A 15,068-nucleotide genomic window follows, 5' to 3' on the forward strand; every position below is an offset into this window, starting at 1 on the left:
AAAAATAACACAAAATTATATATATTAAAAATGTACTCTAATTAATGTAATTAACTAATTACAATTAATTAATTAACAATTATTTACTAATACAAAATGTATTCAAAATTATATTAATTAATTAACTAATTAATATTAATTAATTATCAATTAATTATTAATTCAAAATATTAACACACATATAATAATTAATTAATTATTATTAAATTACTTCCCACCCTATTCCCCTATAAACCCACAACCCGCTACAGAATTACATTATGCAATTATTAACAAAACAAAATTCATGTAATAAAATATTTTATAACATTAATACACACTATTCACACATATTATTACATAAAAATACACTATAAAATATTATATATTATTAAAAAATCGATATTTTTGCTAACTATATTTTATACAGTCGATATTACTTCACTTACCTGAAAAACTATATTTTTGTAGTCGATATTATGTCCAGTCGATATTTTGTCCAGTCTATATTTAAAACTCGATATTATGTCCAGTCGATATTTTGGAGTCGATATTTTGTCTCTATACCGTTCTTTCCCAGCAATAAATACTCCAGTTTGTTGTCAATAACATTCAAGGTGATACCCAAGGTGCAGGTTACATATCACTAAGGCTCTTAATTCAAACAAAGCTCTTTGAAACAAGTAGGCCTGTGTAACGTCTTGCGTTGTAATACCCGCGATGCAATGATCACATGGTAATGGTTGTTTCCCGCATGTGACAGATGAATAATCTAGAGTGTTTGCTCTAGCTAATGAAAAGTTCCTTACCTCAATGAAGCAGCCGAGTAACGAGCCTCGTGCAATCGCTCTCTGGATGATTCCGTACAGGTCCACGGGTGCCTCTGTCAGGTCGTACGTCTCTGCTATGCCTCCAGTGAAATCCACAAAGCTCTCGCTGTTATAACCTCCAGACAGGCCTTCATAGGAGCCATTCAGCCTGTAGGAGAGGGGTTGGAAGAAAACAGTGAATGAAACAGAAGTGTAGGCCGTTTAGATGGCTACTTATGCCAGTATCTTTGGTTACTTTTAAGGGTACGGCAGCAAACATACTCACAGTAAATGGGTATAACAAACACATTAAAACATACTCCACAGATATGATGTGAAACTCAACCATCTTAAAGTCTGTAAATACGCAAAAATTCAACAAATCATATTCACAGTATAAGAGTATAAGAAACTGCCTGAATGTGAGAAACTAAAGACATAGTCAAAGCCCGGAAGTACATGAAACGAATAAAAGTGTATTCATTGACTTTCAGTGTTAGAAACAGAATATGAGTGTGTGAAACTGAAGAAAAATTATGCAAAAACTATAAATCCATAAAAGCCATAAAAACACATTTACAGCCTATGATAGAAACTACAAAAAATACAATAAAAAGTCTTAAAACATATTAAAGCCTTGGAAGGGAGAAATGCATGAAAAGTATGAAAAGTAACTAATGACTATAAGTGTGAGAAGCTGAAGTCTCAACAAAACATTTTCAAGCTTGACACATAAAGAAAACTCATACAGTGTTTTGGTCTTTCACCATTTTAGTGGTGTATTGCCAAGCTGTCGCTACATGGCGATAGTATCAGGGAAAGGCAGTAAAAACTGCTGCTAATATCAGCGTGATGGCAATAGGAAATCCGGCGTTAGCGGGGGATAACTACCGAAAGGCCCATTAGCGGCAAAAAAACTCACGCTAGTCAGCCAAACCTGAGGTTTTTTTGTCTTTAATGCAAAAAATAGCCTTATCAGTCAACCTCCATTATAAAATAGGCATAAAAACCAATAAAATGCAGAATGGAGCAGCCGAGTGCAGTACAACTCAACAACCCCTGCAATCCACCCAACATTCAGGATGACCAGGAGGAGAGCCTTGATGCCTCACTGGACCTGCGCCTGGAGCCTGGATGCCTTGCTGGGCCTGCGTCTGGAGCCTGGATGCCTCGCTGGACCTGCGTCTGGAGCCTGGAGGCCTCGCTGGACCTGCCCCTGGAGCCTGGATGTCTCCCTGGACCTGCATCTGGAGCCTGGATGCCTCGCTGGACCTGCGTCTGGAGCCAAGAGTGGGATGCGGTGGAGCTGTGGAGTCGATGAGCCATGGCGGTAGACATTGAGGCGCAACGATCGCCCGTACCTGGTGGTGAAGTCTGGCAGGTTGCGTGGAGACACATCGCGGACCTGTGTGAGCACACCTTGGAGCTGTTAATAGTAGAGGCGCTCCTGCACCCCAACGTAGGGAGGTCTGCATCGCATACTACGATCCACCACTACACCGAGGTGCACGGTTGGGATTAAAAATGGTGGGTGCCGCCACTCTGCATCACAGGCCGGATGATGTTGGGCTGGCTGGACGCTGTGGAGGGTGAGGCCCCTGAGCTCCACTTCATGCCTAAGGGGGCCCTGCTGCATCAACTGCATCGGGAGGTTCACCAGCGGACTTGGCGTCGACTGCTGTACCCAGGCTTCTGAACTCCCTCCAGGCTAGGCTTCTGCTGGCTGAGTCACAGATTTGGAGAGAGTGCAGCGAATTGCGCTATGGTGTCAATGTTCAGGTAAGGAGAAGGTGGGACGCATATCGCAGGCGCCGGGGGGTCGAGTTTCTCAGGTCTAGCACATGTAGATAACGCACCCCCAGTGAGGGCTCATCTGCTATGGTGGAAGAGTGTTGCCCTACTGCTTTCAAACAGTGCAGAAGAGGAACAATCATCACATGATGAAAACTTACTGATGTAACCGTGCTATGTTTCCCCTGCGGGTGGGAGGGTGTGTAGGACTGCTGCAAGCATAGTGCAAGGCATGGGCAGATTGGCATGCCCACTCAAGTGCGCAATTACTGTATGATCGCCCCACACTTGCACACTTCCCTGTAAGTAATGCAGGCTACATTGCTCCTGCTTCCAGAACATGCCCACCCCTCCATCCCCTGGCTGCATGCCTTGTCCCGTTGCCAATTACCAATCCCACTGCTGCATCGCAGCATCGTGATTGGCTCAGGGGAGGGAGCCTGCCTGCCTACTTGTTCCTGGAAGCAGACGCAGGAGAGAAGGAGCAACAAAGACACAGGACCAGGCTTTGAGGTAAGACTTTCATTATTGAAATTTTTACTAAACCCACCCACACTCCATCCAGTGTTCTTTCTAGCATTTACCACCTCACAGCTGTCCAGGCGCCCCAGCACTTCTCAACTGCTGTGTGCCCATGCACAGCACACCACCCATGTGCCAAAGGCACATATGTGGTTGCGAAGCATGCCATAACATTGCATTCCATTCCAATGCATACTAATACTAGGCACATTGCAACAGTAGAGTAGGTGTTGCATAGCGGAGACATTAATATCACTATTCCCACTTCAGTGAGTGCAACCCAAAACTAACCTTTGCACCCCAAACCCAACCGTGAACCCTGGAATTCCCTTTTGAGCCCCCATAACACACCCAAAAATTAAATTTGACCCAAATGCACACCCCAATTTTCATATTTTACCCCAAATGCACACCCCAATTTTCATATTCTACCCCACAACACACCCGAACTTTCAAATTTTACATCTGAAACTCATACCCACCTGAAAAACTTTAAATTACCCCATTACTGACCTCACAATGCATTTTAATCAAATGCCATGTGTAGGAGAGTAGGGTCTGCAATCCTATGATCGCCCAGATTTTTTGCTTTTGTTTCACTGGTTTATGACTTTCTCTGGCTGTGGGCCTGCGAATCAGACCCTCGGCCTAGCTGTTCTCTCACTAAATTGACATGTGTACCTTAGGTGCATTATCCAATTGGGACTGGGCCACCTTATCAGACCCTGTAACTCAGGGCATAGGTGTACCCAGGGCCTACCAGGGGCTGAAGCATGTATTATGCCGCCCCTGGTTGGCCATCTAAATCTGACACAACTGGCTGCACGACAGCTGGGGCAAGGTGGTGTAATCACCCCTTGCTTTAGATATAGTATACCTATATCTACCCTAAAAATGGACACACAGATTCCTATCAGTCACTCCTATGGCAGGCCTTGACAATCCTGAAGGCAGAGTGCTTGGAATCGTGTGAAATGGTGCTCTGGCATGAGCTGAGCCCGTTTGCAGCTTGCGGAACCAAGTCCTAATAGCTGTTCCATGATAACGCATACCATATACTCTTAAGTGCATTATAATCCTCGCGGTTAAATGCTATCTTTGGTATGGCTTTATCAAAACATGTCGAGTAAGGTGTCATACAAATTGGAATACTAACCCCTCGCCAATTCTGGCGACGGGGTTAGCATTCCACCCTTCTAGAGGGACACGACATGTATGTAACTGTGAACCCCGGTTAAAGTTAACTGAAGCCTCAGCTCCACAAAATGGATGCTGCCACCACAGACACAAGTCTGACCTCCTGCTGCTGGGAGTCCTTCCAGCGAGGAGAGCTTGGACAAAGGGTTTCCTGTCAGGGGCGGTGCTAGCACCATCCCAGACAGGGTTTTGTGTATCCTGGGTAGGCAGGGCTTTACAGGAAGGTGACTGCAGAGTGGCACCCCGGTGCTCACTACGCATCCGCCGGCTAGAACCAGTTCCAGGGGCACACCAGCCCCTGGCCTGGGGAAAGTCCGGCATGGGAGAGGGGTGTAACCACCCCCCTTCCTGGTCCCACCCATAGGGCAGGACCTAGTCGCGTACCCACCCCTTTCTTTAGGATAAAGGCAGGAGCGGGGACCCTTCCAAATTAGATTATCTTTGAATCAAGAAACTACTTTCTACGAAAGGAACTCTCGACTTCTTCTCAAGATTTCTCCCTTGTGGCTAAGGAGTAGTCACCCTGCACCCGCAGGCACCATCTAAGAACTCTGCGGTTTGCTGCACGTCCTTCCTCAGGAATCCGACCGACCAGCACGACGAGACCCGGCTTCCCTGGCACCTCTGACCCCTACCTACCTCTACAGCTAAGCTGAGAACCGTAGGTGCGACGAGACCTCGAGGGACCGGCCATCATCAGAACTGCACGACTTCTATCCAGCACGACTGCCGAGGGATCCTCTGGTGAGTGCTTCGGGGTCCGAGAAGCCCCGACCCTGAGCAGCTCCAGCACCGAAGTCCAGCTTCCAGCATCTCCACGATCTGCGTGGGGCCCTTCTGCTTTTTGCTGCTCACCGCGTTGTTTGGCTACTAGCCCGCTGGCTTGTGGCCTTCCTAACGACGCCCGACGACATCACCACTGCTGGTCTGGTTGCTCCAGACTGGCCCTTGCTCCCTTCCAAAAGAGGAGCACCCCGGACCCTCCTGGTCCACACCAGACGCCATTTTAGGTCCTTCGCGTGGGCTTGAATTTGCCAAGACTTGTTGCCCTAATCCTGGGTCCAGCGACGTCGACAGCTTCATCCATCGTGGGACAGCTCGCACCTCCATCCTGGTCGCCGACAACGCCTCCTGGTCCGTGAGACTGCAGAGCCCAGCGTCGCCCACCCACCTGGCCGAGGTGACTACCATCCGGTGCCCTCCTGGTGCCATCTGACTACTGGCTAGTGGTCACGAACTTGGTCCCCTCTGCTTTCAGGTGTCATCCATCTTCGATCCATGCTTGGATCACTCGAACAATCTTCACTGGTCGCCTGCCAGCAACTTCTTTCTTCAGGCTCCTGGTTCGTCTACGAGGATTCCCGACATCTTTTGAGACCTATGCAGCTGCAGCCCCTGGGCTAGGTAACTTCGGCATTTCGGTGCCCCAGCATAGCCTCACTATCCAAGGGTCAGGATCCACTGTCGTTTTCGATCTACCTTATCGGGTTCGCCCGAGAACACTAACTTTGTCTTTACTAGCTCCCATAGACTTTGTCCCGCATCCCGCGTGAGAGTGCACACTCTGCACCCGAGTCCCCTAGGCCTCCTACTAGTAATCTGAAGGTTCAGTAACATAGTCCTAGCGATTCCAAAGCCTATTAGTACAGTACTTACCTACTAGTAATTTCGCATTCCACTTTCAGAGTATATGGTTTTTCGTGCCCCTCGGGCATTTGTGTAAATTGTGCAACTTAAAGTATTTTCATAAGAGTTTTGTTGTGTGCTTAGTACCCTGTCCTCATAAAGAGTACAGGGCTGTTGTGATCTAAATAAATACACTGTTTATTTTCATAACACTTGTGTGGTGTCCTTTCACTTGGTGTTCAAGGGGTATATGTGATGGTATAACAGCTGGCTTAACACGCCCTCTAGAGTTTAGCCCGAAGACTGCTCGTATCCACGCTACTAGGATAGGTGGTCTATAAGGTTAACTTACAACCAATCACCATAAAGGTTGTTTGGACTGATACAAAGTGCTCACTAGAATAGTGAACATTATATATCAGGCCAACTTCTCACATTGGTGAGCAGCGGTTGGGATTTGAGCTTGCTGTTGTTTTACCACACGTATCCTAAGAATATCTTGTGAAAGATCACATAAGTACTCCAGGTACATATAACGTAGCTTAGAATACTCTGAGTTCTACTGAACCAGCTGTTGTAGCTCCTCAAGGCTTAGCACACCTTGGCTACAACTCTTAGCAAGGGATCAGTAGGCAAACATATAGTGTAGGTAGGTGCATCACTTACACCACACTAGAAAAGCAGCATGTCAGACAAAGGAGGAAACTCTGAGTCTCCTCTTGTGTCAGTTGACCCTCCACAGGTCATGTCCAGATATGCAGCACTTAGCTTCCAGGAGATGAGACAAGTGTGTACCTCCAGGAAGCTAAAACAGGGTTCAAGCCCTACCATTCCTTTTCTGATTGGTCTCTTAGAAACTTATGATGCTAGGAGGGCTGGTAACACAGATCCTTCTCATCCAGATGGGAATATGCCCCCCCTAGAGGGAACCACAGGTGACCCTGACCTTATCCATCTCTCTGCAGAAGGTGAAGAGGAGGATGAGGATCTAGAGCCATCTGAGGGCGAGGCAGACAAAGGTCCAGAAGTAGTTAGCCAGCTAACTAGGGACAACTTAAGCAGGCATGAGAATGGTACTAGGAGACCCCTGGGGCCCCTCTCAGGCCAGCTTAACATTGGGAATGGACGAGTTAGGTCTCTATCCAGAGGCTCTAACAGATCCATTTGAACCAATGGCTCTCAGGGCTCTTCTCAAAGAGGGATGACATCCCCTCAGAGGAGAATGTATGAAGCCAAAGTAAGGGAAGTCAATCTGAGGATTGAAAGGGAAGAACTGGCCCTGGCCAAAGAGAGACTTGCCTTTGCTAGAGAGCAAAAGTTAAGTGGGTTAGATCTCACTGGTGGTAGCATTCCCCCAAGGGAAAACAGGAGTTTAGATACTAGACACCTGAGTAAGATAGTGCCCCCCTTTAAACAAGGGGATGATATCCACAAATGGATTACTGCTTTGAAGAGGGCCTGCACTGTACAGTGTGTCCCCCAGAGTCAGTGGGCAACTATCTTGTGGCTCTCCTTTGAAGGTAAAGGTAGAGATAAGCTCCTCACTACTAGAGCTGAGGATGCTAACAATTACCAAGTCCTGAAGAGTACACTGATTGATGGGTTTGGCCTAACCACTGAGCAGTACAGGTTGCTGTTCAGGGATACCCAGAAAACTCAGTCTCAGGATTGGTCTGACTTTGTAGATTGTGCCACTAAGGCTTTGGAGGGCTGGTTGCTGGGCAGTAAGGTTACTGATTACACAGGATTGTATAATCTGATCATGAGGGAACAGATTTTAAACAATTGTCAGAACCAGTTGTTGCATCAGCATCTTGTTGACTCAGATCTGACCTCTCCCCAAGAATTGGGAAAGAAGGCAGACAGATGGGTCAGAACAAGAGTTAAGCAGAACCAGGGCCAGAACCAGGGTGGTCAGAAGAAAGCAGACCAGAAGGGTAAAGATTCTAAGGGTGAACAAAATGACCAGAAGTCTTCGACAGGTCCCCAACAACCCAAAGAGGGTGGGGGCCAGGCTTCCCAGAAAAAGAAGAATCACGAAGGCCAGTCAAAAAGGTGGTGCCAATACTGTAAAAGTAAAACTCACTGGTTTAGTGAGTGCACCAAGAAAGGAGGGCAGACTCCTGCTACTGCAGCCCCTAAGGCACCTGTGCCCCCTAGTACAGCCAGCAGTAGTAGTGCACCTCCCAAGGGTTTAGTTGGGTTAACCTTGGGTTCTGAGGGGTATGACAACTTAGTTGGCACACTCACTCAGGCTGTCCTTGTCTGTACAGGGGATATGGATACATCCCCTGATGTCAGTCCCAATACTTTGGGCAAATACAGGCAGACACCTTTAATCAACGGAAAAATGGCTCAGGCCTATAGGGACACTTGTGCCAGTGTCACAATGGTGACACCTAACTTTGTGGACCCTGGACAGATCATGCCAGGTACAGATTTCCTGGTGACCAATGCAAGCAATGTCACTACCAGTCATAGTATGGCAATTGTTGCTTTCTCCTAGGGAGGGGTAAATGGCCAAAAGAAGGTTGTAGTTAGTTCAGACCTCCCAGTGGATTGTTTGTTGGGCAATGATTTGGAGTCATCACAATGGTCAGAAGTGGAGCAGAGGACTCACATGGAGATGTTAGGCTTGCCAGCACATGTGCTTGCTGTGACTAGGTCACAGGCCAGAAAATGCCCCACTGAACAGGTGCTGGATGCTGGAACAATGGACCAGACACCTTCCAAGAAGAAGAGCAGTAGGGTTAAGGCATTGCCTTCCCCCTTGCCCCAGGTTGAGGATCAGGTCTCAGAGGAGGCTGACCTACAGGAATTGAGGGAAACTGAGCCTAAAGAATTTGAACTTGATCAAGTTGAGTTTCTGGGCTCAGGGGGACCCTCAAGAGAAGACCTGGGGAAGGAACAATTAGACTGCCCTTCCCTTGAACCCCTCAGACAGCAGGCTGCTGATGAGGCTGCTGGGAACGCCACAGGTACCCACAAGGTATACTGGGATGATGGACTCCTGTACACTGAGGCAAGAGACCCCAAGCCTGGCATGGCCAGGAGGCTGGTTATCCCCTTGTCTCAGAGAGGCTTCCTTCTTACCTTGGCCCATGAGATTCCCTTAGCAGGACACTTAGGCCAGACAAAGACTTGGGACAGACTTGTCTCACACTGTCACTGGCCTCACATGAATGAGGATACCAAGGAGTTTTGTCGCTCCTGTGTCACTTGCCAAGCCAGTGGTACGTCAGGTGGCACAACAAAGGCCCCCCTTATACTAATGCCTGTGTTGGGGGTGCCCTTTGAAAGAGTGGGGATTGACATTGTTGGTCCAATGGAACCCCAGACAGCATCAGGGCACAAGTTTATACTGGTGGTAGTGGATCATGCCACCAGGTATCCTGAAGCTATTCCCCTTAGGGCCACTACAGCACCTGTTGTGGCAAGAGCCCTAGTTGGAGTGTTCTCCAGAGTGGGCTTCCCTAAGGAGGTTGTCTCTGACAGAGGTGCAAACTTCATGTCAAGCTCCTTAACTGCTATGTGGAAGGAATATGGTGTCAACTACAAGTTCACTACACCCTATCATCCACAATGCAATGGGCTTGTTGAAAGGTTCAACAGGACCCTAAAAGGGATGATTCATGGACTACCTGAAAAGCTCAGGCGTAGATGGGATGTCCTGATACCCTGCCTTCTGTTTGCTTACAGAGAGGTCCCACAAAAGGGGGTTGGCTACAGCCCTTTTGAACTTTTGTATGGGCATCCTGTAAGAGGACCCCTGTGTTTGGTGAAGGAAGGATGGGAGAGACCTCTCAAAAAGCCTGCAACCAACATAGTGGACTATGTACTTGCTCTCCGCTCCAGGATGGCTGAGTATATGGAGAAGGCATCTGAAAACCTTAAGGCCAGCCAAGAACTCCAAAAAGCTTGGCATGACCAAAAGGCTGTCCTGACTGTGCATCAGCCTGGACAGAAGGTGTGGGTGTTGGAGCCAGTGGCCCCAGCAGCACTCAAAGACAAATGGTCTGGGCCCCACACAATTCTTGAGCAAAAGGGAGCGGTCACCTTCCTGGTGGACCTTGGGACTCCCAGGAGCCCCCACAGGGTGCTCCATGTTAACAGGCTCAAAGCATATGTCGACAGGAAGGACATGAGCTTGCTCATGGCCATAGATGAGGGACAGGAGGAAGAGAGTGACCCTCTCCCAGACCTGCTCACTCAGAATCCTGATGATGGATCAGTAGATGGTGTTGTCTTTTGTGGCAGCCTCTCTGAACATCAACAGAAGGATTGCAAACAAGTTCTTCAATCCTTCAGACATATGTTCTCTCTAACACCCAGTCAAACCAATTGGTGTACCCATGAGGTTGCCAGTCAAGAGTAAAATCCACAGGCAGCCTGATCATGTTAGAGACTGCATCAAAACAGAAGTGCAGAAAATGTTGGAGTTGGGAGTCATTGAACCCTCAGATAGCCCTTGGGCTAGTCCAGTAGTTCTAGTGCCAAAGCCTCACACCCAGGGTGGTAAGAGAGAGATGAGGTTTTGCGTAGACTACAGAGGTCTCAATGCAGTCACTAAGACTGATGCCCACCCAATACCAAGGGCAGATGAGCTTATAGATAGATTGGCTTCTGCCAACTACTTAAGTACATTTGACCTGACAGCTGAGTATTGGCAAATCAGGTTAGCTGAGGATGCCAAGCCCAAGACAGCATTTTCTACCCCTGGTGGGCATTATCAATTTGTGGTAATGCCCTTTGGTTTGAAAAATGCACCTGCCACCTTCCAAAAGTTGGTGAATCATGTTCTCACTGGGCTGGATGACTTCTGTGCAGCATATCTTGATGATATTGCTGTCTTTAGCTCCACCTGGGAGGATCACCTGGTCCACCTGAGGAAAGTGTTAGAGGCACTGCAAGTAGCAGGTCTCACTATCAAGGCCACAAAGTGCCAGATAGGGCAGACACAGGTTGTATACTTGGGCCACCTTGTAGTTGGAGGTCAAGTTCAGCCACTGGAGAGCAAAATACAGTCAATCAGGGACTGGGCTCCTCCAACCTCCCAGACTCAGGTTCGAGCTTTCTTGGGCCTGACTGGTTACTACAGAAAGTTTGTCAGGAATTATGGATCAATTGTGACTCCACTTAATAAACTGACAAGTAAAAAAATGCCAAAAAAGGTTCAGTGGACAGCAGGCTGTCAAAAAGCATTCGATGACCTAAAGCAGGCCATGTGCACAGCACCTATCCTCAAGAGTCCAGACTACTCCAAACCATTCATTGTCCAAACAGATGCTTCTGAGTTGGGTGTGGGAGCTGTTCTATCTCAACTGAATTTTGATGGTCAAGACCAGCCCATTGCTTTCATAAGCAGAAGGCTGACCCCCAGAGAGAAAAATTGGTCAGCTATGAGAGGGAGGCCTTTGCTGTGGTTTGGGCCCTGAAGAAACTGAGGCCATACTTGTTTGGCACTCATTTCAAGATTCAGACCGACCATAAGCCCCTCTTGTGGCTAAATCAGATGAAGGGTGAAAACCCCAAACTGCTTAGGTGGTCCATTTCCCTACAGGGGATGGACTTTACAGTGGAGCATAGACCTGGCACTGATCATGGCAATGCAGATGGGCTCTCCAGGTATTTCCACTTAGAGCAAGAAGACTCACCTGGTCAAGGTTAATTTATTGTCCCAACGTTTGGGGGGGGGGGGGGGTCATGTAGGAGAGTAGGGTCTGCAATCCTATGATCACCCAGATTTTTTGCTTTTGTTTCACTGGTTTATGACTTTCTCTGGCTGTGGGCCTGCTAATCAGACCCACAGCCTAGCTGTTCTCTCACTAAATTGACATGTGTTCCTTAGGTGCATTATCCAATTGGGACTGGGCCACCTTATCAGACCCTGTAACTCAGGGCATAGGTGTACCCAGGGCCTACCAGGGGCTGAAGCATGTATTATGCCACCCCTGGATGGCCATCTAAATCTGACACAACTGGCTGCACGACAGCTGGGGCAAGGTGGTGTAATCACCCCTTGCTTTAGATATAGTATACCTATATCTAACCCTAAAAATGGACACACAGATTCCTATCAGTCACTCCTATGGCAGGCCTTGACAATCCTGAAGGCAGAGTGCTTGGAATCGTGTGAAATGGTGCTCTGGCATGATCTGAGCCCGTTTGCAGCTTGCGGAACCAAGTCCTAATAGCTGTTCCATGATAACGCATACCATATACTCTTAAGTGCATTATAATCCTCGCGGTTAAATGCTATCTTTGGTATGGCTTTATCAAAACATGTCGAGTAAGGTGTCATACGAATTGGAATACTAACTCCTCGCCAATTCTGGCGACGGGGTTAGCATTCCACCCTTCTAGAGGGACACGACATGTATGTAACTGTGAACCCCGGTTAAAGTTAACTGAAGCCTCAGCTCCACAAAATGGATGCTGCCACCACAGACACAAGTCTGACCTCCTGCTGCTGGGAGTCCTTCCAGCGAGGAGAGCTTGGACAAAGGGTTTCCTGTCAGGGGCGGTGCTAGCACCATCCCAGACAGGGTTTTGTGTATCCTGGGTAGGCAGGGTTTTACAGGAAGGTGACTGCAGAGTGGTGCTCACTGCGCATCCGCCGGCTAGAACCAGTTCCAGGGGCACACCAGCCCCTGGCCTGGGGAAAGTCCGGCATGGGAGAGGGGTGTAACCACCCCCCTTCCTGGTCCCACCCCTAGGGCAGGACCTAGTCGCGTACCCACCCCTTTCTTTAGGATAAAGGCAGGAGCAGGGACCCTTCCAAATTAGATCATCTTTGAATCAAGAAACTACTTTCTACGAAAGGAACTCTCGACTTCTTCTCAAGATTTCTCCCTTGTGGCTAAGGAGTAGTCACCCTGCACCCGCAGGCACCATCTAAGAACTCTGCGGTTTGCTGCACGTCCTTCCTCAGGAATCCGACCGACCAGCACGACGAGACCCGGCTTCCCTGGCACCTCTGACCTCTACCTACCTCTACAGCTAAGCTGAGAACCGTAGGTGCGACGAGACCTCGAGGGACCGGCCATCATGAGAACTGCACGACTTCTATCCAGCACGACCGCCGAGGGATCGTCTGGTGAGTGCTTTGGGGTCCGAGAAGCCCCGACCCTGAGCAGCTCCAGCACCCAAGTCCAGCCTCCCAGCATCTCCACGATCTGCGTGGGGCCCTTCTGCTTTTTGCTGCTCACCGCGTTGTTTGGCTACTAGCCCGCTGGCTTGTGGCCTTCCTAACGACGCCCGACGACATCACCACTGCTGGTCTGGTTGCTCCAGACTGGCCCTTGCTCCCTTCCAAAAGAGGAGCACCCCGGACCCTCCTGGTCCACACCAGACGCCATTTTAGGTCCACCGCGTGGGCTTGAATTTGCCAAGACTTGTTGCCCAAATCCTGGGTCCAGCGACGTCGACAGCTTCATCCATCGTGGGACAGCTCGCACCTCCATCCTGGTCGCCGACAACGCCTCCTGGTCCGTAAGACTGCAGAGCCCAGCGTCGCCCACCCACCTGGCCGAGGTGACTACCATCCGGTGCCCTCCTGGTGCCATCTGACTACTGGCTAGTGGTCACGAACTTGGTCCCCTCTGCTTTCAGATGTCATCCATCTTCGATCCAGGCTTGGATCACTCGAACAATCTTCACTGGTCGCCTGCCAGCAACTTCTTTCTTCAGGCTCCTGGTTCGTCTACGAGGATTCCCGACGTCTTTTGAGACCTATGCAGCTGCAGCCCCTGGGCTAGGTAACTTCGGCATTTCGGTGCCCCAGCATAGCCTCACTATCCAAGGGTCAGGATCCACTGTCGTTTTCGATCTACCTTATCGGGTTCGCCCGAGAACACTAACTTTGTCTTTACTAGCTCCCATAGACTTTGTCCCGCATCCCGCGTGAGAGTGCACACTCTGCACCCGAGTCCCCTAGGCCTCCTACTAGTAATCTGAAGGTTCAGTAACGTAGTCCTAGCGATTCCAAAGCCTATTAGAACAGTACTTACCTGCTAGTAATTTTGCATTCCACTTTCAGAGTATATGGTTTTTCGTGCCCCTCGGGCATTTGTGTAAATTGTGCAACTTAAAGTATTTTCATAAGAGTTTTGTTGTGTGCTTAGTACCCTGTCCTCATAAAGAGTACAGGGCTGTTGTGATCTAAATAAATACACTGTTTATTTTCATAACACTTGTGTGGTGTCCTTTCACTTAGTGTTCAAGGGGTATATGTGATGGTATAACAGCTGGCTTAACACGCCCTCTAGAGTTTAGCCCGAAGACTGCTCGTATCCACGCTACTAGGATAGCTGGTCTATAAGGTTGACTTACAACCAATCACCATAAGGGTTGTTTGGACTGATACAAAGTGCTCACTAGAATAGTGAACATTATATATCAGGCCAACTTCTCACACCATGTAAGGGCACCTGCGTTGTCGGAGTTGCGTTGTTAACGATGTACTGCCTGCGTTCTAATGGTCATCTCCCATGCTGATGGAAACCCGTATGCTATGCCCTTTCCGTCCGTCTGCCCCTAGACCGCGCTCATTACCAAGGATTCTTCCTCTTGGACATTCCACCTCTACAATGCCTGGACCCTCCTCGCCATCAAACCTGGATGCCACCTCGCCTGCCAGGACCAACCTTCACTCCGGACCGGACATCGCCATGGACCATCACTGACGGCTGCAGTATCACCCTCAAGGAGCACCCCGACCATCAAGGAGGAGGCATTGCCATCACCTACAGAAGCACACTCTGATTGACCACGCACTCTTATGACCCAAGGGTGACCATGGACCCCCTCAACTCCCAGATCCGTACCAAGCACATCCTATGTGGCACCCTCATGTGCAGGCCCCCCAGGCCATGCCCCCCTATTCTCCAATACCATTTTAGACCTCATTGCACTTAAGGGTCTCCCATCCACCAATGACATCCTACTCAGTGAGCTCAAGTTCCACCTGGACAACCCTTGTGGCCAGGACAAGGCTAGGTCCCCTAAATCAGACGCAAGCAGTAAGTCACCTCAACAAGCCACATAGCACGTCAACTCTGCCAGCGGGAACTTTGACTGCAGCCACAACACCGGACTCTCCTGGACCGACCATCATTGGTAACATCACGTCTTCACCTTGCCCAA

General features: G+C 48.9%; 1 protein-coding gene across 1 annotated transcript in view; it reads right to left on the minus strand.

The window, feature by feature from the left end:
• The window catches only part of LOC147706808 (calpain-1 catalytic subunit-like), a 601,296-nt gene that overhangs the window by 438,543 nt on the left and 147,685 nt on the right, over positions 1-15,068 (minus strand). The window contains exon 5 of the mRNA XM_086925586.1: positions 789-957. Coding sequence (XP_086781712.1) covers positions 789-957 — 169 coding nt within the window. The remainder of the gene's footprint in view (positions 1-788; positions 958-15,068) is intronic.

Source organism: Lissotriton vulgaris, chromosome 6 (genome assembly GCF_964263255.1).
Source record: "Lissotriton vulgaris chromosome 6, aLisVul1.2, whole genome shotgun sequence".
NCBI classification, from domain to species: domain Eukaryota; kingdom Metazoa; phylum Chordata; class Amphibia; order Caudata; family Salamandridae; genus Lissotriton; species Lissotriton vulgaris.